Source organism: Dasypus novemcinctus, chromosome 9 (genome assembly GCF_030445035.2).
Source record: "Dasypus novemcinctus isolate mDasNov1 chromosome 9, mDasNov1.1.hap2, whole genome shotgun sequence".
Taxonomy (NCBI): Eukaryota; Metazoa; Chordata; class Mammalia; order Cingulata; family Dasypodidae; genus Dasypus; species Dasypus novemcinctus.
In genome coordinates, this window is record NC_080681.1 from 115,335,303 (window position 1) to 115,361,474 (window position 26,172).

General features: G+C 47.1%; 1 protein-coding gene across 4 annotated transcripts in view; it reads left to right on the forward strand.

The window, feature by feature from the left end:
- The first annotated feature begins 1,678 nt into the window (after window positions 1-1,678).
- The window catches only part of CAPZB (capping actin protein of muscle Z-line subunit beta), a 188,671-nt gene continuing 164,177 nt past the window's right edge, over window positions 1,679-26,172 (forward strand). For 2 of the 4 annotated variants that reach the window (XM_058304249.1, XM_058304250.1), the window contains exon 1: window positions 3,086-3,190. In XM_058304249.1, coding sequence (XP_058160232.1) covers window positions 3,101-3,190 — 90 coding nt within the window. In that variant the 5' untranslated portion in view covers window positions 3,086-3,100. Of the gene's footprint in view, window positions 1,830-3,085; window positions 3,191-26,172 lie in introns of those variants that run through there. The other 2 variants (XM_058304252.2, XM_058304251.1) reach the window with 2 other exon arrangements.

The following is a 26,172-nucleotide window of genomic DNA, read 5'->3' on the forward strand; positions in this document are numbered from 1 at the left end:
CACATTCAGCTCCCACCTTTCTCTCCTTGATCAATCTAGGCCAGTCATACTGGCCTCTGTGCTGTTCTGGAACATGCAGATACATTCACCCTGGGACCTTGCCCCTTGCTGGCCCTGGTGCCTCAGATATCCACATGGCTTGCTCCCTTCCTTCAGTTCTTTGATCAAATATCACTTTCTCAGTGAAGCTTTCCTTGACTTCTCTCCAAAACATGGCCATACTTTGCTCACCTGCCTTCCCATTCCCTTACTCCGATTTTTCTCCACATCACTAATCACGAGCTGCCCCCTAACATTCAAACTCCATGACAACACGGACTGTTTTGTTGACTGCTCTTCCCCTCCAGTGCTTGCATCTGTTACTAATGGTAGGTGTATTAATTACTTAATTTTTTAGGAGGTACTGGGGATTGAACCTGGGATCTTGTACATGCAAAGCTCAACCACTGAGCTACACCTGCTCTGTGAAGTGGATTTCTTGAAGGTGCTCAATAAATATTGTTGAGTGATGGAACTCTTAGGTACCACTCGCTTATCTGAATTCCTGGATTGCAGTCTGTACGATTCTTGCAGAACTTATTTCCTTCTATTGTTTTAAAAATTTTTTTAGCCAATTTCACTGAAATAGTATTCATAAACCATATAACCGATGCCTCTATTGTTTTTAATGCCAGTGACTACCTGTGTAAACTTTTACTCAGCTGTGAGCTCCCTGAAGACAGGGGCCTAGGATAGAGCCTGCCCTGGTATTAATTCCTGCCATTTGAACAGAAGGTTAGTCTTCTCACAAATGACCTGATTGGATTTTCACCAGACAATCAGAAAGCCAGGGAGGTAAGGTATTATTAGCAGGACCACTATTCCAAGTTTCCTCCTTCTAAACCAAACTCAACAAATATTTGTACAATGAGGAGAGGGAAAAAAAAAAAGAATTTGAGTCGTTCTGTAAGGCAGCCCCATTGGGCAAATGGGCTGTTCTCTGTGGCGTGACTAAAAATACTTATAACATTTATTGAGCCCAGTTTTCTAATTTCTTTGACTGTGTTGTCCTTACAACTGCCCTGTAGAGATAGATAGCTATCAGGACAGGGACTTTTTTCATTTACCTGTCAGTTATCTTTCGCGCCTAACAAGGTCTGGCATATAATAGGTGCTCAATAAACGGTGCGGCCGAGGGTCTGTCTTTCAAGTTCGGGCTCAAGTGCAAGGCAGCGCACGGATTCCATCCCAAGCGCCCTTCAGAGCCCAAGCTCCTCACCACAGCTCACCGCGCTCTCAGGCCTGGGCTGGCCCGTCAGTCGGCACCAGTTCCGGGGCCGCCGCGGGAGCGAGCGCGTGCAGGAGGACTGCTCCCCGCCTTCCCCTTCCGCATCCCCGCCCGGGTGGGGCCCCTCTGCCGCCCGGCGGCTAGCGCAGGAGACCACCGAGGCCGCCGCCCAGCCCGACGCCCAGCCCATTGCCCGCCCCACCCTCCAGGCCCCAGGACCCCCTGCCGGGCCGCTGCGCCCCGCCCCAAGCGTAGGCCCCGCCCCGCGCTAGGCCCCGCCCCCACTTCCTCGTTCGGCGCTCCTCCCCCCGCGCCGCGCTCCATACTTGGCGATCGCCGCGGCCCTGCGCACTCATTGGCCGACGGCTGGCAGCGTGGGGGGCGGGCCCGGCCCTGGGCCGGGGCGGGGAAGGAAGGTGGCGGCGGCCCGGCGCGGGGGGAGGGGGGCGCTGACCCGGATGTTCACTCCTGGGCACCCGGGGAAGTGGAAAGGCTGGGCCCTGCTGCGGGGGGGAGAGCCACAGACGCCGGGACCGGGACCGCCGCAGCCGCCGCCACCATGGTAAAGACCCGACGTTTCCCTCCTCCAGCCCCGGCGGCCTCGCGGGAGCTCGCGTCCCCCTCCGCCCACGGGTCCCCGGCCCTTGAGGGGTGGGTTCCCAGGGGTGGGGGAGGGGCGGGGTCCCGGACCCTGGGGTCGACACCATCCCTCCAGGCTCCGGAGGGGGCCGTCGGTCCGGCGGCTGGGGGGGCCGTAACCCCGCGTCCCCCTCCCAGCTCCTGCCCTTGGTTCAAGCTGGAGTCCCCCTCTGCGCCTCTGTGCCCAGGGCAGACCCTGCTTCACCCGTGGTCCAGGCCAGGCACCTCCCGCTCCGGTGGCCCCGGCGTGGTCCCCTGCTTCCTCCCCAGTGTCCGAGCTAGGTTCCTTTCCCTTCTCCCTACGGCCCAGGCCGGGTCGTCGTTTCTGTCTCCCATGACCCAAGCTAGGCCCCCCTCCCCATGGTCCGAGCCAGGCCGCTTCTCTCTTCCCCCCGCCCTCTGGTACTTCGACTCAGCCTGGATCTCTGTCACTCTCCTCCATTCAGTGGTCTCAGCTTGGGTTTGTTCCCCCCCCTTTCTGGCCTCAGCCTGAACCTTCTCTACCCTTCCACGGTCTTAGTTTGTTCCCCCCCCCCTTCGTGGCCTCAGCCTGAACCTTCTCTACCCTTCCACGGTCTTAGTTTGTTCCCCCCCCCTTCGTGGCCTCAGCCTGAACCTTCTCTACCCTTCCACGGTCTTAGGCCCTTTCCCCCCTCCCCCACCACTGTAGTTCGCCCCACCCCCTTCCGACTTTCTAAGACTTAGTGCGGCCTAGGGCTGCCCCCACCCCTTTGCCCTCGACTTTACTCTCCCACCAGGGCCCTGCTCTCTGCTCTGCCCACCTCCACCCAGGTGGCCCCTAGTCTCCCAGTCAGGCGAACCTTCTTTGCAGACTCTGTCCCGGCCACGGGCGAGGGCAGCGCTCCAGCCCGGTTGGGGGTGGTCCCGGTGCTGTGCCTTCTCAGGTTTGCGGGTTGCCCCTTCTGGGGAGGTCGCCCGGCAGCTAGCGAGGGAAGGGCGGGCATCTGTGTGTTCCAAGGCCGCGGCTGCGAGCCCTTTCCCCGGCCGCCGCCCCCGGGCAGCGGGTGAGGTGCGGGAGGAGCATCCTGCCTCGGCGGCAGGAGGGCCTGAGTGGGAGGGAAGGGACGGGGATGGGGGGCCACCAGGACTGGGATGAGCGCATAATCGCCGTTGTGAGGCCGTAGTATTTGGGGAGGGGGCCAGGCCCTAAGCCCACCATATGGACTGGACACGATGCAGCCGTGCAGGCGCAGCCTCCCTTTCCCCCTGAACTGTCAGCTCGTGAGGGTGGGAACTGCTGATTATGGAGGTTTGTCGGATCAGGTGAGCGAGACTCAGAGGAAGAGAGTTAGTTCCATGCTTGGTGTTTGTTTTGGTAATGACTGCAGTTGGTGCCTGGCCTTTCAGACGGGCCTATGTTTTACAGAGGCCCCTAGGGGCCCCCCATCAGGCCCGGCACCCAGGTTGGAAGGACTGGAGGGATTCTGTCTCCCATGGCTGAGGAACCTGTGGAGGGTGGACTGACAGAGCTAAGGCCATCCACCTGCTAGGTTGGGGCCCTGATGTGAAACCCCCCCCTTTTGCATTGGACAGATCCCTAGTGCAGGGTGGATGCACATGCTTGTCTGTAGACTTTGGGCCGGAAAGGGTATTGACGATCTCCCTAATCAAGGGTTGTTGCTGCTGAATTAGTGTGACTAATTCAGTCTGGCTAATTTTTTTTTTCTTGATGCTTTCCTGTATACTCACTAAAAATGTGGCAGATGTCATTTTTTTCTTTGGCTAAGAGCCAACTGTGTGAGGTTTGGGCCCAGGCTAGGGCGAAGGTGGGGAAGGACTTCTCCAGGATGGTTTTGGGTTAAGGACATTAAAAGGGGACTGAAGTTTTGTTAAGTGTGCTGTTAGGGCAGAAGCAGGGGAGGATTGATGGAGGGATGGGAGGATGGACGGAGTGGCCAGGTGGGGCTGCTCCGGGAAGCATATCAAGCTGGTTGGGGCATTTACCTTGGCCCCTGGATGCCCGATTCTCCAGATGTGATAGAAAAATGCCCATAATGTCCCAGGAGAACCGTGATGACACATGGGGCTTCTGAAGAAACCTTTACTTGGCTCTCATTTGACCAATCTGGAAAGACTTCAGAAGGGGTGGAGTCAAAGGGCTGACACTTCTTGAGGGCCTACTAAGTGCTAAGTGCTTTGCCTATGTGAGGTTTGAAGACACTGTGGCTCAGGGTGTGAAGGCGTGAAGTAACTTATCCACGGTGTTGCCCAGTCAGTGGAAGAGTCACTGGCATTCAGTGGAAGTGCATCTAGCTGGCTCCAGGCTGCATTCTTCCCATTGTGCCAAACTGCCTATGTGTCAGAAGATATAAATGACACTGTTTAAAAAACTTAATAATGGGATACCCAGGGATGGGAAGCTGCATTGTCTGCTGACTGGGTGCCAGGTCCTTAGCAGAGGAGATCTCATTTACTAGTGAAGTGGATATTGCACGTATAGCCTGGGGAGAATAAAAGCTCTTTGAGGGTAGGGATTTTGGTCTCATGTTTTCCGTGGCTGTATCCCGAAGGCCTGGAACAGTAACTGACACTGAAGGGAATAGCTTGGAGAACTGTCTTTTAGGATATTTGTTTTTATTTCCATTAACTTGGCCACTTAGATTTCACACTAATTCTCTCAGTAACTTTTTCTTAGTATCCCCTAGGGTTGTAAATAATTTCTGGCTGATTATTGCTTAATTTACCCTCTACTTGAATATCTGACTCACAAAACCAGTATAAACAGTTGGGGTAGGACGGAAGTGGCGGTGTGGAGTTGCCTCATAGGTAAATGAATTAAGACTACTGTGGGTTTTATTTTCAGAAGATTTGACAATAGAAAAAACAGCTAGATCTCAATTACCCATGAAGGGAAATAATGGTTTGATAATCTGAAATGCGTTGGACTTTGGAATGAATTCCATGATTTTTGTTGGCATTAGTTTCTCCTTTTCAGTTAAGAATGCATAGGCAAATGGGATTTATTTGTATTCCCTTAGCAGTTAATAATCTTACCACTGTTTGAAAGTGCTTTACAGTTTCAAAGCACTTTTCTTTACACAACTCTAGCTTCTATGTTTGGAATTACCATTCTAATATAGAATTATGATTCTGGTGCTGGATGGTGGAGTTGGTGCAGTAGAGGGTCCTGGCGTGGTCCCCTTATGCCTTGCCAGTCCAGCTCCCAGATGGCTTTGTCTGATGGCGCTGTTAGAGGTCTGCCATATTGTTATAAGGTGAAACAATACAGTTGACACAAATGTGTCTTGGCTAGTTTCCAGGTTTGGGTAAGATACATAGTTCACCCCAGACCCCACATGTATATATAGCTCTATTAATTTAAATTCAATTGACCTCTTTTTTGGTGGGATCTTGAAAAAAGTAACTAATGATCCATAGTTAAAGAGATGATAAGCCATACCCTTGAAAGCAAATATTCTTATTTTTAACTTTGAAGTCCTGTACTACTTATACATTCCACGGGGGAGGGAAGAGGACAGATGCCTGATTGCAAAGGGAAATGGTGCTTGGGCAGGTATATCGGTGATGTGCAATCCTGCTTCCCAGGCTGGGAAATGCTTCCTGTAGGCAAATACAGAGGCATATTGGGGAGGGGGTTTGTGTGCCTAAAGCTATAGGGTAACATTAATTCAGTAAATATTTATTAAGTGCCTGCTCTGGACTTAGTGCTGCAGTGGTGAGCAAGACAAACAAGGATCTGTGCCTTTGTGACTTACATTGTAGTGGGGTTGGGAGTGTCACTTAACCTAAAATTTAAAGGGAAAAAGCCGTGTTTAATGCAGTCGCACACATGTATTTGTATGAAACATGACAGGAGACTTCAGAGGAAGAATGGGCTGCTATCAAGCTTCACTCCCAGTGTATCTGCCATCATGGGGCAAGCTTCTGAATTACACTGCAAACAGTCTCTTCCCATTCACACCAGAAGCTCTCTCCTGTCCAGGATTATAACCTTGTGGTGCCAGGGGAGTCCAGCCTTTCTGAGCTACCATTGATTGAGGCTCTGCTGTGATCTAGGAGTGTGACATAGGTGATATCTCAGCTTCCACTTTACTTATGAGGAACCAGAAACTTGAGGGGTAAAGTGGCTGGTGTGAGTTGTAGGCCTGGGACTCAGATCTTGGTCTGCATGACTCCCATGTGAACACCCACTTTATTTCTCAGAGGTAGATGAACAGCAGGGCCCTTAAGTAGTGGACCTTGTCCCATTTACTACCAGAGAGGGTGGACAGGAAACCCAAAGGAAGCAATTGGAGGATCACCTGTGCTGGGACCAGCGTGAGCAATGCTGTTTGCAATCCTAGACTTCTACAGACTGTTTCACTGTTGGGAGGTGGAGACTCACTGCTTAAAGGGCACCACGTGCCATGTGCTCTGCTAGGAGCTTATCCTACTGGGTTCTCGTTGCAATAGCCCATGAGGAGGGCTCAAGCTTTGGAGGGAGTTAGCATAGCATAATAAGTTAGGACCTGGGAGCCGGACAGCCTTGGGGTAATAACAGTACTTAAGAGCTTTGTGCGGCATCTGGCACATAATTATATAAGTATTAACTATTATTATCTGCATTTTACCGTCAAGGCTCAAAAGAGTGTGTGGTTAGTCTTTCTGCAGCCACTACGTGGAGGGAGTAGGTTTTCTGATTCCAGACCTAGATGCTTTTCTTATACTTCTCACTGCCTTTTGAAGGCTTATTTGAAGTTCTCTTCGCTTTGTACTGTGCCTTGAATCAAGAACTTCCTTGGAAAGCAGATGTGGCTCAAGCAGTTGGGTTCCTGTCTACCATATAGGAAGTCCAGGGTTCAATGCTCAGGGCCTCCTGGTGAAGGCAGGCTGGCCTGCGTGGCAGGCTGGTCCACACGGAGTGCTGGCCCATGTGGGAGTGCCACCCCGTGTGGGAGTGCCAGCCAACATGGAGAGCTGGTGCAGCAAGATGACACAACCAAAAGAGACACAGAGGGAAACGGACTTGGCCCAGTGGTTAGGGCGTCTGTCTAACACATGGGAGGTCCGCGGTTCAAACCCCGGGCCTCCTTGACCCGTGTGGAGCTGGCCCATGCGCAGTGCTGATGCGCGCAAGGAGTGCCATGCCATGCAGGGGTGTCCCCCGCGTAGGGGAGCCCCACGTGCAAGGCGTGCGCCTGTAAGGAGAGCCGCCCAGCGCGAAAGAAAGTGCAGCCTGCCCAGGAATGGCACTGCCCACACTTCCCGTGCCGCTGACGACAACAGAAGCGGACGAAGAAACAAGACGCAGCAAATAGACACAGAGAACAGACAACGGGGGGGGGATTAAATAAATAAATAAATCTTTAAAAAAAAAAAAAAAGAGAGACACAGAGGAGAGGCAATAAGAGACCGAAGAACGGGAGCTGAAGTGGTGGTGCAAGATAATGATTGCCTCTCCCCTGCTCTGGAAGGTCCCAGGATTGGTTCCTGGAGCCGCCTAACAAGAGTACAAGCAGACACAGAAAAACACAGCGAATGGACACAGAGCAGACAACGGGGGGGTGGAGGGGTGGGAAAAATAAATAAATCTTAAAAAAAAAGAACTTCCCTAAGACAGCCTGAGAGTCTGTTTTAACACAGAAAGCATTTGTGAGCTGGACATCCTGTGTTGCCATAGTCTAATGCTGTATTTCAGGCCTGGATGCCTTGTCTGTGTCCTTACAATTTGGGAGTCCTTGCTCTCTTCTAGACCTGTAATAAGAAGGACAGGGCTGGGGACACAGTATGCAAGCTCAGTGTGAGTAGAGAACTTGTCCATGTGGTTTCTGTTAAACACCCTTGCTCTTTGCACAGGTTTGTCTGGTACTTAGTGCTTCATAAACGCTGAGGGAATGAGCAGAGAGCTGAGAGGTGGCTGCTTCACAGAGCATGGTGGGGATTGGGCAGACCTGGGTTTGAGTCCTGACTTTGCCACTCAGTATGTGCTCTTAGGCAAGGAGTCCAATCTCTCTCAGCCTCAGTTTCTTAATCTGTTGTGTGAGAATAACATTTTTTTTTTTACAGGAATATCAGAGAAAGGAATGAAATTTAAAATGTACTTAATCTAGTGCCTGGTACATAGTAAGTGGTAGCTGTGGTTATTTGTCTTTTTTTGCATACCAGAGAGTAAGGAAAACAAGTAGAAGCCGTGATCTGCATCTTCTGATCCAGGAGGGAAGGCAAGATGAGTCCCAAATGTTAATCGTGCAAAAAACCCAGTAACAACAACAAAAAAAGAAAAAGTAAAAACAAAACGAAAAGTTTAAGGGCAGCAGGAAGGAAGTAGTAATGGAAAAGACTGAACAAGGGCCACATTTGTGCTGTGCCGTACCCATCCTGCAGGCTTGGCTCCGATTCCTCCTCCCAGAAGCCCTGCAGACTGCTCAGCAGCTTGGGGGCTGGATGTGAAGGCTGGGAAGACCTTGTCCAGGCAGAGAGGATAGGGGTGGAGTGCAGTCAAGGAGAGACCATTCCATTCCTGGAACAAGAACAAAGGTCAGCCTTGTGAGTTTGGGGACCAGGGAATAGATGAGAAGAGTGGGGGTGCCTCAGTCTCAGGGGTGAGTTGTGGAGTGCCCGAGTTACTAAGCTAAGGAGTTTGTACTTGGTCTGGGACAGTGTGGAGCCAGTTAAATTTTTGACCAGGCAGGTAGAAATTGGAGGAGGCTGGCAGATTAGTGATATTTTAGGAAGAGTAGTCTGGCTGTGGTGTGCAAGAAGGACTGGGGAGGTGAAAGAGATGGGGTAAGACTTTCATAGTCATCAGCTGGGACTTTATGGGGGTCCGGCCACTGCGTGGCTGAGGGTATAGAAAGGAAAGGATGGTTGATAAAGACAGGAAGGCTGTGTGAGCCTCAGTGATTTACCACTTACGAGGCCTAATGGAGGCTTCTGCCCCCCGGGTTCTTTCTTTAGGCATTGTGACTGGATGGCTTATCATTGATTCAACAACTATTTCTGGTCACTTTAGTCCTAGATAGTGTGTCTGCAAAGCCTTGATACTCTTACGGAACAGGGGTTTCAGTTTGGATAGCCCAGTGATCCATCAGTGCAGCCCTTCTGGATCTGCGGGTGGCACCAGGTTCAGCTCACCTTGCACATTGTTTGGCTTTGGGCATACTGAAATGCTGAAGATAACCCAGCGTGGTGAGGGCAGCAGAGAGGAGAGCCACAAGGTGGACAGCTTTGTGTGGTGACTGTAATAGTGAATACTATTTTATTTATATTGCAATAAATATTAAATACTCAACACAACCCTGGGAGGCAGGGTCTTTTATTCTCCTCATTATGCAGGTGGGAAGCCAAGGCCTCTGCTCCTGACCACCAGGCTCTCTGCCTGTTTTTTTTTTTTTTTCCCTCCCATCATCAGGTCATTCATTCTACAAACACAGAGCTGCCAGACTTGTTACAATATGTCGAATCTGAGTCTTAAAGTTAAATGGAGGAGGCAGATGGAAACAAATAGATCTAAGATCCTGATAGACCCAGGGATAAATGCAGAACCAGCAATGTGCTGTGGCATGGAATTCCACAGCACAGGTGGCCAGCTCACCTTCCTTTCTCTGTGTTTACTCCTGTTTCCACTCATACTACTTCTTTTTTTAAAATTATTTATTTCTCTCCCCTTCCCCCAGCTCCCCTCAGTTGTCTGCTATCTGTGTCCATTTGCTGTGTGTTCTTCTATGACTACTTCTATCTTTATCAGCGGCACCGGGAATCTGTGTTTCTTTTCGTTGCATCATCTTGTTGTGTTAGCTCTTCGTGCATGCAGCGCCATTCCTGGGCAGGCTGCACTTTTCTTTCACGCTGGGCGGCTCTCCGGGGTGCACTCCTTGCGCGTGGGGCTCCCTTATGTGGGGGACAGCCCTGCGTGGCACAGCACTCCTTGAGCACATCAGCACTTCACATGGGCCAGCTCCACCTGGGTCAGGGAGGCCTGGGATTTGAACCACAGACTTCCCATGTGGAGGCGGATGCCCTATCCATTGGGCCAGGTCCGCTTCCCTCAGACTACTTGTGACACATCTTGAGAAATCTGGGAAAAGGAGCCTTCATCTTTAGCTTTCTAGTGATAAATTTCCAGTCCAGTAGTGCTGATTCTTCCAAGACACAGCCCTAGTGGTCCCAGTTCACTGGCCACATAGGGGTTTTGTGAGGAGTAAAGGAGTCTGCATGTGAAGGGTGTAAGACAGTGGGTACAGGGTAGGACTCTGCTGCCTTGTGAGTGCAGTACGAGCGTTGCTTTGTTACTGTGGTTATTATTTTACTAATCTGGGGGTTTAGTAGGTGGACGGTGGTTCACTTGTCCTCCCAGTCAATCTAGGTGGCAGGTGGTAGCCCCCTGTTCTGCTGAGACCCCCTAAAAGTCGAGTCTCTTGCCCAAGGCAAGCAGTCTTCAGTGGTTCCAGCCCAGTGTTTTCTGGTCCCAAAGTTCTTATCACACTGCAGAATGCAAGTGGCATTACTGCTCGATCAGACTGCACTTCTCCACCCTCTGCTTAAAAGGCTCTGCAGAGCTTCCTCTTCTAGTGCTGGGCTTAGCAGGACCCTTCTGAGTTAGGATAGGGTCTGAGACCTTTATCTTTTTCTTTTTTTAAAAGCAGTATTTGGGTTTCTTTTTGCCAAGATTTCTATAAGAAGATTCAGCAAGAGAACTCTTTACATTTACCAAGTGAAATAACTTTAAAATATTAAGGTTTTGAAAAAATAGTTTTGCTTGGATCCTTTCTATTGGGGTAAATGAATAGCAAACAGCCTTCTGTTAGAATTTAGCCAGCACCATTTCTTGGTTGGACTAAAGATGCAGTTTCCTCCCCAGTTGTATCTGTGATGGGCCAGTAGAGAGTTCAGGTATAGTTTGTTCACTTTTGGCATTGCTCTTCAAGGCTTTTCTTTGTGAGGCTTTGGCCCTGCTAGGCTCTCCATGGTTTCCCATGTGTGGGCTTCTTGCATGCAATTTTGTGCTTAGAAACTGGGAGGAGGAGCTTTTCTCCATCACACACCAGGGAAAAGTCTTCATTTTAGGGCTCTGTGATCCCAGAAGGAGTTACTCTGGAATTTCTCGTATGCCATCTTTGGCTTTGTGTTTGTCAGTCTTTTGCTTCTCTGCCGAGTACGTCTTGCCCTGTGAACTTTCAGTCTGTGTGTTATGGTCCCTGGGGCTGGTGTGGACTGGTCACTGAGGAACTCTGTCCAGGACAGAGCAGTAGGCCAGGCTTGGCCCGTTCAGGTGCTTTGCTCTGTTGAGAATTTTTCCACCTTGTTTTCTCAGTGTGTATCCTCTGCCACACAGCTCCTGTCCTGAAATCTGTTTCAGTCGTGGGGTGGTACAAACCCCAAGGATGCCCTTAGATTTGAGTTCTCTGACTTGGTCTTGTCGAGTGCACTCTTGGTGCAGGAACGGGAGGTGGCCCTGGAACAGCAATCTTCATTCCATAGATGATTAAGTGTTCACACCTGATTTGCTAAGTCACTACAAGACACCTTTATACCCTGACTCTGCTGGATGCTTACAGTCATTCTCGTTTTATTTTATAACCCCAACGCGATGAGGTCAGTTTCCTCATTTTGCAGATAAAGAAGCGGAAGCTCAGAAAGGTTTCCTGACTTACTGAAGGGCTCTAGCTCCTTTGTGACAGGTCATATTCAGACCCAGGCCTTTCCCATGCGGAAGCTGGTTTGAATTCTACTGCCCTGCCTATCTCAGGCACGGTCTCACCGGAATGCTCATTGTATAGATGAGGAGACTGAGGCCCAGAGACATTCACCTGGAGGTCCAGCCAGGGTGACTGCAGAAGTTTGGGTTTAGTTTAGAAGTTGGCGCAAGTGTTGAAATGAAAGTGTTTTTAGAAAGGTACCTGCTAAACCTTAAAGTGTTAGATAGGTCTTAGCCTAGAGTCAGTGGATGCAGCCTGGCATTTGTGGTGGGACAGCTCTTTGCATGCATCGTGTTGTATGTTAGTGTCCCTGGCTTCTGACTACTAAATGGATGCCACCTGGGGAGCAGATGTGGCTCAAGTGGTTGAGTGCCTGCTTCCCACATGGGAGGTTCTGGGTTCAGTTCACAATGCCTCCTAAAACAAAACGACAGGCAAACAAATGAAAAATCCAACTCAGGGGAGCTGATGTGGCTCAGTGCTTGAGTGCTGGCATCCCATTTACAAAATCCTGGGTTCAATCTCCAGTGCTGGTACCTCAAAAAAAAAAAAAAAAAAAGGGAAAAATTAAAAGCCAGCAGCATGTTTCAGCCATTGGTACAGCCCCTGATAACTGTTGGCTGACAAAGCCTTGCAGGGTCCCTTGGCTTTTTTTTGTGAAGCTTCATCCCAGGCCTAGGGACCACTTACAGTATAGGGCAGGGCCCACATGCATGGCTTCCAAGGGGACTGATGATCCTGGCCCGTTTGACTAGTAGTTCTCATGACCTTGAGTGAGCTGGGTTGGTTAACCCACTCTGCCTAAGTGTTGTTGTTTTTTTCTTTTCTTGATTTTAGGAGGGAAGATAATGATAACTCAGTCTCTCAGAGTTGTTTGTGAGTGCTGTAACAATGTTATACTGCCTCTCATACTGTATATCATTGCTCCATAAATGTGTGTTGAATGAATGAGTGAATAGTAGGTCTTTAATAAATTTTATTTATTTTTATTTTTTATTTTTTTTAAAGATTTATTTTATTTAATTCCTCCCCTCCCCCAGTTGTCTGTTCTCTGTGTAATTTGCTGCGTCTTGTTTCTTTTGTTGTTTCTTTGTCCGCTTTTGCTGTTGTCAGCGGCACGGGAAGTGTGGGCGGCGCCATTCCTGGGCAGGCTGCACTTTCTTTCGTGCTGGGTGGCTCTCCTTATGGGGCGCACTCCTTGCGCGTGGGGCTCCCCTACGCGGGGGACACCCCTGCGTGGTGCGGCACTCCTTGCGCGCATCAGTACTGCGCATGGGCCAGCTCCACACGGGTCAGGAGGCCCGGGGCTTGAACCGCGGACCTCCCATGTGGTAGACGGTCGCCCTAACCACTGGGCCAAGTCCGTTTCCCTAATAAATTTTAAATCCTTCCTTCCCCAGTTAGATTGAGCCATATGAAACTGGTTTTCCTACATCAAAAATATGAATATCACCCACTATGACAAAATGAGCACTCACTCCCTAGAAGCCTGCCCTGTGTCAGATGCCCCCCCCTTAAGCATCTGAACAGGTAACCTTCCTTATTATATTTTCTAAAGAGTTTTCTCAATGTTATAGTTTCAACCACGTGCCTGACAGTCTTCTATGTTCAAATGTTCCCCCCACCATCCCCCCAATTTCTTGGGCCATCTGACCCAACCTCCCATCCCTACCCCTCAAGCCTGCAAAGCCCCACCCAAAGGTATCCCTATGCCCCCATTTTATCCCTTCCCTGTACAAATATTTACCTCCAACTTATCACAGATTTCACCCATGTAGGTGTCAGCTCACAACCTTCCTCTCCCCCTCCAACTTCCTTTAAGCCTATCATCCAGTCTCTAGCTCTCTGAGACAGCTTGGTTTACTTATTTCATATCAGTGAGGTCATGTAGTGTTTGTCTTTCAATGCCTGGGTTGCTTCACTCAGCATATAAGATCCTCAAGATTCATCCATGTTATTGCATGTGTTTGTACTGTAGTCCTTCTTATCGCTGAGTAGTATTCCATTGTATATATATACCACATTTTATTTATCCATTCATCTGTTGATGGGCATTTGGGTTGATTCCAGCTTTTGGCAATAGTCAGTAGTGCTGCTATGAACATTGGTGTGCATATATCGGTTTGTGTCTTTGTTTTGGGTATATATCCAGCAGTGGAATTGCTGGGTCATATGGCAAATCTATAGTTTTTTTGAGAAACCGCCAAACCCATCCATTGGGAAACCATTCCTTCAGAATGGCTGGATCTTCTGCATTCCCACCAGCAGTGGATGAGTGTTCCCATTCCTCCACATCCTCTCCAGCGCTTGAAGTCTTCTGTTTTTTTGATAGCTGCCAGTCTCATGAGAGTAAGATGGTATCTCATTGTAGTTTTAATTTGCATTTCCTTAACAGCTAGTGATTTTGAGCATTTTTTCATGTGCTTTTTAACCATTTGTATTTCTTCTTTGGAGAAGTGTCTGTATTTCTTCTTTGGAGAAGTGTCTTGCCCATTTTTAAAATGGGTGGTTTGTCTTTTTATTTTCGCGATAATAGGAGTTCTTTATATATGCAAGATACTAGTCTCCTATCAGACATATGGTTACCAAATATTTTCTCCCATTGGGTAGGTTGTCTTTTCACTTTCTTGACAAATTCCTTTGAGGTACAAAAGGCTTTAATTTTGAGGAAGTCCCATTTATCTATTCTTTTGCTACTTAGATTCAGATGTGACCTTTCTACACATGCCTCTTCTGTCACTTTTACTGAACCTGTGGTTGGCGCTGGGGTTGCTGTATACTCAGGAGACCTGAAACTCTGGACTGTCCATGTGACAGACAGCCAGGCACTGAACCTCAGCAGACTTGCATCTCCTACTCTCTGCTTTATTGGACTTGCCCTGGCCAGCTAACAGGGAGGTGAAGAAGGTCAGCCACCACACCAGGAAACCAAGAGTGCCTACAACTGCAAGCAGGGGAATTGTACCCATCATCCATGTGGAATCTAAGCCCCCTCTTTGATATAGAGGTAGAGTGGACCTAACCATCCCAGGGTCCACAGGACAGAGGAACAGAGTATGGATTAGAGTAGACTTACTGATATTCTACTATGGAACTATTGTGATTAGTAATGGAAAAAATTGTAGCATTGATGTGGAGAAAGTGTCCATGGTAGTTGCTGAGGGTAGGGAGAGGGAAGAAGAGATATAATGTGGAGGCATTTTTAGGACTTGGAGTTGTCCTGGGTGGTACTGCAGGGATAGATGCTCGACGTTGTATGTCCTGTCATGGCCCACTGGGTGGATTGGGGAAGAGTGTAAACTACAATGTAAACCATTGTCCATGTGGTACAGCAGTGCTCCAAAATGTATTCGCCAAATGCAATGAATGTGCCATGATGATGAAAGAGGTTGTTGATGGTGGGAGGAGTGGGATGAGAGGGGTAGGGGGTAGGTGGGGACCTTTTATATTTTTTGACTGTAACATTTAAAAAAAAATAAAGAAGAAAAAAAGTTGAATATCAGCATTTTGTATGTTTCAGCCTAATACAGACTGAATGCTAGAGAGGGACAAGTTCACTGTGAAGCTTTGTGACAGTGTCCAGATCTCCCTTTGGACTGGAATTCTTGTGATGTTGTCAGTGTTAGGCACTTCATGTGGTAGTGACAAGAACAGAAGGAGGTAACTATTGGGACAGCACATTCTTTAGCTGCTCGTGTCACCTCTGGCATTTTAGACAGCCGTTAGTGGTGTCCTTGGTGGAACTGGGGCCTGTTGGGAACAGTAATCCTAATAGCAACTGATGTTTACTGACAGCTCTGCATGTCTTGGGTGCTGAGCACTTGACCCAAAGTCACTCAACTAGCTGTGCCTAGAACCTCGAATGCAACCCCGTCTGAGCCCAGGGGCTGTGCAGTGCCCTATTCTGGAGCCAAATGTCCTGGGCTCAGAGCCCAGCCACAGGGACTCCGGCAAGTTCCTTCACCCTGTGCCTCAGTTTCCTTGTCTATGAAACGGTGAGAAGAAAAGTATTTCTGATGGGTCTTGTGAGGCTTAAATGAGTTAATACAGGTAAAGCCAGACACACAGTAATGTTAACTCTTATTATTAACATTAATAGTAACACTAGGGAAGCGGATTTGGCTCAATGGATAGAGCATCTGCCTACCACATGGGAGGTCCAGGGTTCAAACCCAGGGCCTCCTGACCTGTGTGGTGAGCTGGCCCATGTGCAGTGCTTATGAGCACAAGGACCACCCTGCCATGCAGGGGTGTCCCCCGCGTAGGGGATCCCCATGCGCAAGGAGTGTGCCCCGTAAGGAGAGCCACCCAGCACAAAAAAAGTGCAGCCTGCCCAGGAATGGCACCACACACACAGAGAGCTGATGCAGCAAGATGATGCAACAAAAAGACACAGATTCCCGGTGCCACTGACAAGAATACAAGTGGACACAGAAGAACACACAGCAAATGGACACAGAGAGCAGACAACTGGGGGTGGGATGGGGAAGGGGAGAGAAATCTTAAAAAAAAAAAAGTAGTAACACTAGGCTGTTATCAGTGACATGGGTCCTTACTATGTTGTTAGAGCTGAAAGAACTTTAAATGTGGAGACTCCTTTTGCTTTCTTCTTTTTCGGAGTTTGGATTTGCATGGATGCTTTAGTTCACAGAGGGGGACATTGCTTCTCAGCTCACTGGAAACCCTTGTTAGCCCTGTGCCTTGCGAGCATGTACCTGTCTCTCTGTGAATAAGTTGTTTGAAATGGTGCTTTTGTTCTAGGTTATAATAAAAGTCACTCTTCTGGAAAATGGCTTAATTTTTTTTCTCTTTCCTGGCATGGGTGGCCAGCCCTGGAACGCCAGTTACATTTGGTTACATTTGAGGGAACCAGAGCTGTAGTGTGTCTGGATGATCCCCCTTTCCCACCCCATCCCCATGCCCTACAGGAACTGTTTATTTTCTGGTCTTTTTTTTCCTTTACTGAAGGTGGCAGATTTCATAGGTGCTCTCAGCTTCTACTAACCGATACTGCATTTGTGAACTGCCTCAGGGATTATAATACTTGACTCTAAGGGCATGTGTTTGATTTGAAAGCAAATAGAGTGTTGGGGTTTAGGTGTATATGAAGAAGATGAGATAAAGGAAAATGAAAAAAAATACTGTATGTTGGAAGGTAGCCTGCTATAGTGAAGTGGAAAGAGATGCCTGGATTTAAACCCCATCTTGGCTGCTTATTAACCGTGTGCACTTGAATGAATTACTTCATCTCTCTGAGCCTCAATTTCCTGTCCAGTAAAATGGATATAACCCTCACAGGGAAGTTGAGAGGATTATATAAGAATAACGTTTATAAAGTACTGTAGTTCAGGGCCACACACCTGGCTGTTTAATATATGCTCGTTTTTTTAAAAGATTTGTTTGTTTATTTACACCCCCTCCCCCGCCCCAGTTGTCTGCTCTCTCTGTCCATTTGCTGTGTGTTCTTCTTGATGGCTTCTATCCTTATCAGCTGCACCGGGAATTTGTGTTTCTTTTTGTTGCATCATCTTGCTGTGTCAGCCAAGAATGTGGCGCCATTCTTGGGCAGGCTGCACTTTCTTTTGCGCTGGGCGGCTCTCCTTACAGGGCGCACTCCTTGCCCGGGGCTCCCGGACGCAGGGGACACCCCTGCATGACACTGCACTCCTTGCGTTCATTAGCACTGCGCATGGGCCAGCTCCACATGGGTCAGGGAGGCTCAGGATTTGAACTGCGGCCCTCCCATGTGGTAGGCAGATGCCCTATCCATTGGGCCAGGTCCTCTTCCCCGTGCTCATTATTACCTATAGTAATTCCATTATTCATCATGTAAAATAGCACCATTCCACCGGGAAAAAAATGGTCTGGATATTAAAATTTCCTACATTAAGGGATGTTGTGAATCTGAAACGCAGGTAGTAATGATCACACTAAGGTGAGGCCTTGACTTTTGGGCTTCCTGGTGCTTGTTCTTGGGCCACTCCTTGAAGCTGAGCAGGCCTCTGCAGGTGTGGTCACAGGGTTTATCACGCAGGGGGCTGTGCTCTAAGTGCTTGAGACACCACCTCATGTAACTATTACAGTAGCCCTTGTCATCCCTCCCTCCCCATGGGAAATGGGGACCCTGAGAATTAAAACTTACCTTGTGCAAAGTCACACAGCTTTAAGGAGCAGAGTGGCCTTCATACCCAGTCCCTTCTGATTCCCAAATCCAGCCCTCATATGCTCATTGGAACCTGGTCCATTTATTTACACATACAAGATGTCATTGTTATATACCAAGGAAAGTGCTTTATGTTGGTTCTAAAATCCTTTAGCCCAAAGAAGACTTATTAGGTGGCTGCCTCCTGGTTTTGCTTTGATGACTTGAACTGCATCTTTTTTTTTTTTTTTTTTGGTACCGGGGCTGCGGAATGAACCTGAGACCTGGTATGGGAAACCGGTGGTCAGCCACTGAGCTACATTGGCTTCCCCGAGTTGGTTTTTTCATTTGTTTGTCGTTTGTTTGTTGTTTTTAGGAGGTACCAGGTAATCAAACCTGGGACCTCATATATGGGAAGCAGGTGCTCAACCGCTTGAGCTACTTTTGTTCCCCTGAACTGAATCTTAAAATACAGGAAGAAGGAGCATGTCATTGTAATTCTTCATTTAAAAAGGAGCCTCATTTCCCACTTACTAACTTCTAACTAATAGTCAGATTTGGAATCACCTTTGGGGCCCAGAGTATTGTATAGTCTTTTCCCCTCCTTTCCCTTTCTCTGTGAACATCTGATGCCCAGGCAGACTGAAATAATGGAGCATACAAGGGATAATAGTTGTCATTGACCAAGCTGGCATTAGACCTTGGGACCTGCTTAAACCTCATTCAGCCTCTGTCATACCACAGCTTGAGCCAGAAATGAGTAGAGAGGCCACAGTCTGCTGCCTACCTAACCAGTAGATAATCCACCTTTCCAAGGAGTAAAGGCACTCAAAGGTACTGCAGGAAGTCCCTGACCTCAGAGAGCTTCGAGCTCTGAGCCGTGGATGATAACACCTGTTTAAAAAGTGTGCAGGGGGAAATGGACTTGGCCCAATGGATAGGGCGTCCGCCTACAACATGGAAGGTCCGTGGTTCAAACCCTGGGCCTCCTTGACCCGGGTGGAGCTGGCCCATGCGCAGTGCTGATGCGCTCAAGGAGTGCCCTGCCACGCAGGGGTGGCCCCCGCATAGGGGAACCCCACACGCAAGGAGTGCGCCCCGTAAGGAGAGCCACCCAGTGCAAAAGAAAGTGTAGCCTGCCCAGGAATGGTGCCACGTACACGGAGAGCTGACACAACAAGATGACGCAACAAAAAGAAACACAGATTCCCAGTGCCGCTGATAAGGATAGAAGCGGTCACAGAAGAAAACACAGCGAATGGACACAGAGAGCAGACACCTGGAGGGGGGTGTGTGGAAGGGGAGAGAAATAAATAGAAAATAAATCTTAAAAAAAAAAAAGTGAGCAGGTGCACCATGTCCTTGGCTCATGGCAGCTTCTCTTCTTTCAATCTTATTTTGCACCAGGTGATATTCCTGATAAATAGGTTCAAGCATCACATTTCCTACACCAGTTAGTTGTTCTTAACAAGGGGTCCGTGAACTTGAATTGAAATTCAAAAACACAACAACATTATTCTTGTGGGGACTTGTTTGTGCAGGTGTGATTTATTTATTAAATAATATACAATATAGTGTGGACTTAGTAAGGGGTCTTTGATTTTCACCTGACTGGTAGAGGGGTCTGGGAAACACAAAAGGTTAAGAACCCTTGTCCTAAACAATCTTGATTTCATCATTCCTTCCGTTAAAGAACGCCCTTCAGAGGTGTTTAATCCAACTGCTAGCTAAAATTCCCATATCCTTGTGCTTACCACAACGCTGACTTTATAGGCTTTTTTCCTCCTTGTGTTGATAGACATTGTTTTCTGGGCTTTACTGAATTGTGGATGGAGAGCACACATAAGTATCCTGGGAATTTTCCCCAGGAGCTTGCTTTATTTTGATTCTGCAGTATATGTTTGGTGCATATTGATTTGGTGCAGATGACATAACTGGTTACCATGGCTGCTAAGGAAGAGCCCTCCTATAACATGACTAATTGGTAGAACATGGACATAGAGGGTGCTTGACTGTCAAGTCCTGTTCCTTTGTAATGATGAGCTCAGGGTGCTTTGTTGGGCTTGAATCTTAACTCCAGCATCCTTGTGAGACATTGGATTAACTGATAAAATTCTTTTTTGTGAGTTGAATTCCATTATACACCAGCATCTCTAAGGAAAGAGAAAAAATGATTTAAAAGCTTTCGGTGATAAACTGTGTACTGGAACAGGTACAACCAAATTCCAAATCAGCTGAAGCATTCATTGGGCCTTGGGAGAGGAATGTTGTAACATTGGTTACTAAGTACTTAGTACTTTATAGCATTATCCTATTTAGTTCCCAGAATTATTATCCTATTCACTGGACCCTGTGAATTTTACATATGAGAAAATGGAGTCCTAAAGATTTTATGTACATTGCTAGTAAATGGCAGGCAGGACTTCAACCCATCTAGTCTGACTTAAAAGCCTTTGCCCTTAACCTCTGTTGTGTTGTGGCATTTTACTGTTCACATGGGGCTGGTGGCTGGTGCAGGTCCCACAACTGGGAGTGGGGTCCTGTATCTAACACTCCAGAATCTAGCCTCTACACTCTTGAGTAGGCCATTATTTCTGCTGTGTACACTCAGCCCTGCTTGACTCATCTTTGAACAGTGCTTCTCCAGTGATGCTTGGGAAGACCACACTTTACAATATGACATTGTGAGAGATCTTTGTAGCAGCTGGGGTAACCAACTCAGTAAGCCAATACCCTGAGTTAAAGAAAAAATCTAGGGGCAGAGTCAGGATTCAGTCCAGGTCCCCTGGAGTACATAAGAGTCCTGAGTTGAAGTGAGCAGTAGCAGGAAATTAGAGAAAGTGGATGTCTTAACAACAGGCCGAAAAATGGTGATATGTCAAAACAGTGAAATGTGAAATATGTTGTTGTAGTGTGGAAAATGTTTGTGACACACTCTTGAGTAAAACAATACCAAGTCAGTCTGTTCTGTCCTCACAATTCTGTAAAGTGTTTGTATTAAGAGTACTTGCCTCCCAGGGTTGTTATGAGGAATAAATAAGCCATTTGCAAGCCGTTTACTGTGCTTTCTCTCAGTTACAGTGGCTGTCTTTATGTGTGTGTGTGTGTGTGTGTGTGTATTTCTTCTTCTTTTGGGTCTCTTCCTTAAGGTAGTCCTCAGGAGTGGAGTTGTAGGGCTAAAGGGAACAGTTACTCTCCATGCATTCTTCCAGTGACTTTGCTTGGATAAGAGTGGCCTTAGTACTTTCTACCTTTTTACCTGTCCTCCAGGCCCCTCTGATCTGACCTCATTCTCCTGCCTACCAAGCCTCATGTACTCAACCTGGCTTCCTGTCCTGGCCAAGTTGAGAGGACCCTTTGCTTTCCTGCAAAAATGTCCTATTCTAGGGGTTAGCCATCACGGTTTTTGCCATATCCATCTCTATGCCAGAATTGTTACTTACTAACATATCTAATGGCCTCACTTTTTAACTTAAATTTAGGGAAAAAACCTTATCTTTACCATAAATAGAAAACCAATATCAATTGCCATAAACAGAAGTACACACATTAAAGCATGTTGAAGTAAACATTATCACTATTGATGTGAAAGATGCTCCTCTGTGGGCCACAGACACCTCCGATGACCACCAGTGCCTGGCTTGTTCTTGTCTGGGCCTCAGCTTGCATCGTCCTCCCGGCTGCCTGCATTCATCCTACCTACTTATCCTTCAGGGTCTGTCTCCCTCCCACCTCTTCCACCAAGCCTTCTCTGACTACTGTATCTCCAAGGAGTTCATTGAGTGTGGAGTCCTGTAGAATGCAAGATAATTACTGTCAGGGGTGAGTGCACGTGCAGCAGGTGCAGTGAAGAAGGCTCCTGCATGGCCGGCTAAAGAGAATCAAGGCCTGGGGTCCAGGAGGAGGGGTGCTTTGTTGGAGCTGAGATGAGAGGATGCATTTCCCAGGATGGCAAGGGGTGACAATAGACTGAGTAGGGGGAAAGAACTGTGTGTGTCCAAACTCAGAGGTCCAAGAGAATATGGCATATTTGGAGAAATTGGGAATAAATTAAAGTTGTGGGAGCCAACTAGGTGAGGGTGGGAGAGCCTGATGCCACTGGGCAGGTGGGCAAGAGCTACATCATAAAGGCAGTCCTATATCCTGTGTCATCAAGGATTTTACCCGGTTAGTTTTGGCGCCCTCTTGTTTCCCTGACCTACAACACAGCCTTTGCTCACATGCTTTTTAGCAGTTCACTCTTTTTCCTTAACTGTTACTTGCTGCTTTCACCCCACTGCGCGTACTCCACTTATCATTGTTCACTGCTTGCCTCCTGTGTGCCATACTCTGTGCCAGGTCCCAGGGACACCCAACCTTAAGGAGCTCACAGCCTGGTGGAGGAGCTAGATGATCATCTAGTCTGGTGTGAGCACCCAGTGGTAGTGACCCTGGACCTTCCTGACTCCTCTCCCACCATAAGGGATCCCTCTGTAATCTGATGGTATTTTTTTAAAAGTTCATTTTTTCTTTTGTTATAAAAGTAATATGTTCATTAAAGAGAAGTTGGAAAATAGAGAAGGAAGAAAGAAGGTCACCCCTAATCTTACCCTGCCAGCACCTTTGGTATATTGCCTCAGTGTCTTTGTCTGTTCATAGTTTTTAAAAGCTTTTCAGGTAGTTGAGTTCATATTGTCTGGGCCTTTGTTTTTGCCATTTTTATTTAAACTCTCTGTAAAACTTTGTGACTTTTATATTTATTGAACTGATTAGAGGTAGTGCAATTTATGTAACTACTCCGCTATAGTTGGACTAGTAGGAATGTCTGAGTTTTCCTTATACGTCACACTGCAATGAGGGTCTTTGCATAGCATCTTTTTTGTTGTTGTTTTACTCGTATTTGTTTATTGCAAGTCATGACTTTGTTCCCATAGATTGTGTCTTGAGGGTATAAACCCTCTCTCCCTATTCATGTATTTATACTTGTAAAGTGCCCTCCTGGCCCAGTATGTGGGACATAAGGTGTTGCCAGTTGCAGTGATGATGCTTCTAAAATCTGGTTTTAATGGGATTTTTCAATAGATTTTTTTTTTTTTTGGTGGGGGGAGGAGCATAATTCCTATAAGTAAGTACTTGATATGTGTTTTTCTAATAAATGTGCGAATCTTTCTTAAATTCTGGTAAAACTTGAGTGTTTGTGAGTCACTTTCTTCCTGTGTAAACCAGGCGCGTGCTCCATTCTCATGAAGTGGGTCTGGCTCCAGCCTGGTCATAAGGACCTCTGTGGACTTGGATTTTAGAGGAAAGTTCTGTTCTTAGGAGCTGTAGGGTGGGCCCTACAGCTGCCCTGCTGTGTTCAAGCTCCATTCCCAGCGTCTGATGTTGGTGTGGAAACAGATGTGGGGAGGCATAACAAGGTGTTATATGGACCCGAATTGTGTTTTAAACTGAAACAGCCTGGTAATTTGGGCTTTTGTGAGAGGGAAGGCTCTGAGGGGGGCCTCTGGCTTCCCTGTACAGGGAGTCTGAAGGAAGCATGCAGTAAAATAGGAAGGAGAGAGTCTGATTGCAACATCTGCATCACTGAGGCAAGGGAATGGATTAAACATTTACAACTGTCTGAACAGTCAGGAATAAAGGAGGCCATCTTGCCAGTAGTCTAAGGTGAAGTTGAAGGTGGCTAGGACCCAGGACGTTTGCTTCCCCTGCCTGGTCCGATTCATAGTGTTTGGGTCTTTCGACCTTAGTGTATTTGGAGGGGAAGACAGTTGGCTTAGGTAGATAAACTTAGGGGAAGGGAGCACCTCTCACGTAGGTGTCCAGTGCTTTGGGGGATAGTCCCCTGTGTAAGACATGAGTCATCTGCAGGGACCCGGGCAGGACTCGTGGCTGCTTGACAATTCTGGGTTCTGCCCCTCGATTCTTTCTCTCCTTCTCCCCATTCTCCTTTCTGTTTTATCTTTTCCTTCAGTTCTTTCTTGTTTTAGCCCGCTGCTGGAGTGAGCCCAGTATGATGTAGTACAGATTTCCTTACATGGCCAGCAGAATGTTTGTGCTCTGTTGGTATGTTACCTTTATTACTATTTAGAAGTTTGTTTTTAAATTTGGCTCCATCCTAACATCACAATCTGCTTTAGCCTAAGTAGAAACATCTGCAAAATCACGTTTGATGTGTAGTTATATTATTTCTATGCATATTAAAAATGGGTAGCCATTAAATTGCATTTATCCATATTCCCTCCAAAACCTTTCAGTCCCCAGTGGTCTGCACACCACCACACTGGGAAATGCTGGAGGGCCAGGAAGAACACTGTACCAGGAGTCGGGAGCCCTGAGTCCAGTTCACATCTTGGCTACTTCTGTGCTGTGTGGTGTTGAACTAACCCCTCCTGTTTGTGGGCCACATTTTTTTCTGTATGTTGGGCTAGATGAGTGCCAGAGTCCCTGTGGGTTCAAGAATTTCAGGACACTTTTCAGTGGCATTTCTGAGGTTACCCAGCACCCTCTAACAGCACCTGGGCCTTAAGAGAGTGTGGGATATTTACTTGGACACGTACTTCATTTTCTCAAAGAAATGCAGATTTAAGAATATTGCTGCTCAAGAACCTTTCTCTTTACACGTGCGGCTTACTTTTGTTTGGGTTTCAGCCCTTACTGCTGATTACCAAGGGAGCCGCTTAGAGAGTGCCGGGAGGAAGGGCTTTGGAGCCAGGCAGGATCCTGATTCCTGCTATTCCTTTGGCTCGCAGGAACATCAGACCCTCCTGGCAGGTGCTGTGCTGTGAGAGGAGTCCAGGAGCACAGATCTGTCCTGGAGTCTGGCTCTCAGCTTACAGGACTGTAGTGGTTAGTGTTGCCTCTGCCCCAGTAGCAGGGTTGTTCTTGGATATAAATGTAAAGCTTGGCTTCTGGGTTTAAGTTCTTGTGCCTCCACTTTTTTTTTTTTTAAGATTTATTTTTATTTACTTATTTCCCCTTCAGATTGTTTGCGCTCGCTGTCTGCTCTCTGTTTGCTGTATGCTCTCAGTGTCTGCTCATCTTCTCTTTTTAGGAGGCACTGGGAACTGAATCTGGAACCTCCCATGTGGGAGAGAGGCACTCAATTGCTTGAGCCACATCAGTTCCCTGCTTTGTTGTGTCTCTCATTGTCTTTCCTCTTGTGTTTCCTTGTTGGGTCAGCTTGCCCCACCTACCGTTGTATCAGCTTGCTGTCTTGCTTGTCTTCTCCAGGAGCCACTGGGACTGAACCCGGGACCTCCCGTGTGGTAGGCGTGTGCTCAACTGCTTGAACCATATTCGCTTCCCTCCTCGTTTTAAAAATTTTTAAAAAACATTTATTGAAGTGTATCACACATAAACAATAAGTGTATAGCAATAGTTGTGAACTTACAAAACAAACATATATAACATCATACAGGGATATCATAGCTCACCCTATCAATAATACCTTGATTATTGTGAAACATTTTTAACTAATAATTAAAGATCCTCCTCACGATATTACTACTAACTAAAGTATCTTATATTTGGTGTATTTTTCCCCAACCCACCCTATTATTTTATATATCTGTATATGAACGTTCATAAACTATAAATATATAGTAAAAGTTGTGAATTTACAAAGCAAACATGCATAACATTGTATAGGGATCCCATAGATCACCCCATTACCAACACCTTGCATTGTTGTGAGACATTTGTTACAAATGTTGAAAGAATATCATCAAAATCTTACTACTAATTATAGTCCTTATCTTACATTTGGTGTATTTCCCCCCCCAACCCACCCTATTATTATTTTTTAAATATATTTTTATGACAGAAGTTGTAAACTTAAAAAACAGTCATGCACATGTGCAGGATTACCTTACAACACCCCTCTATCACACATTGGTGGAACATTTGCTACAGATTATGAGATAATATCAGACTATTACTAGGTATAGCATACATTTGGCACAGTTTTCCCATACTCCCCCGTAATCAGATGCCTGAATGCATGCATATGACATTATTACTGTTAACCACAGTTCATCGGTCACTCCCGTTGTATTTTTCCATGCTTCTCCACATTCCCACCACTCTGCAGTAGTGATGTACATCTGCTCTACCTCAAAAAGCACACTCATGCATCTGTGCCACAACCACAATTCTCATCCATCTCTGGATTTACTGTGTTATTCAGTCCCTAGATTATTCTCTAGCTTTCTTTCAGATGGCATTTACATCCCTAGACTACCTGGCTTTCAGCCACATTCTGACAGCTGTTATGTACTGTAATGTCTTACCATTAACTCTATACATTTCTACACTTTTACAATAAAGTTAATTAAAACTTATACATACATTAAACATCACTAGTCCATCTCAGTCCTCCTCTTATCTCCTTTAAGACTCCACCACCTACCACCAGGTCTTGAAGATACTTTTCCACCTTTTCTTCTAGAAACTTTATGGTTCTTGCCTTTATATTTAGGTCTTTGATC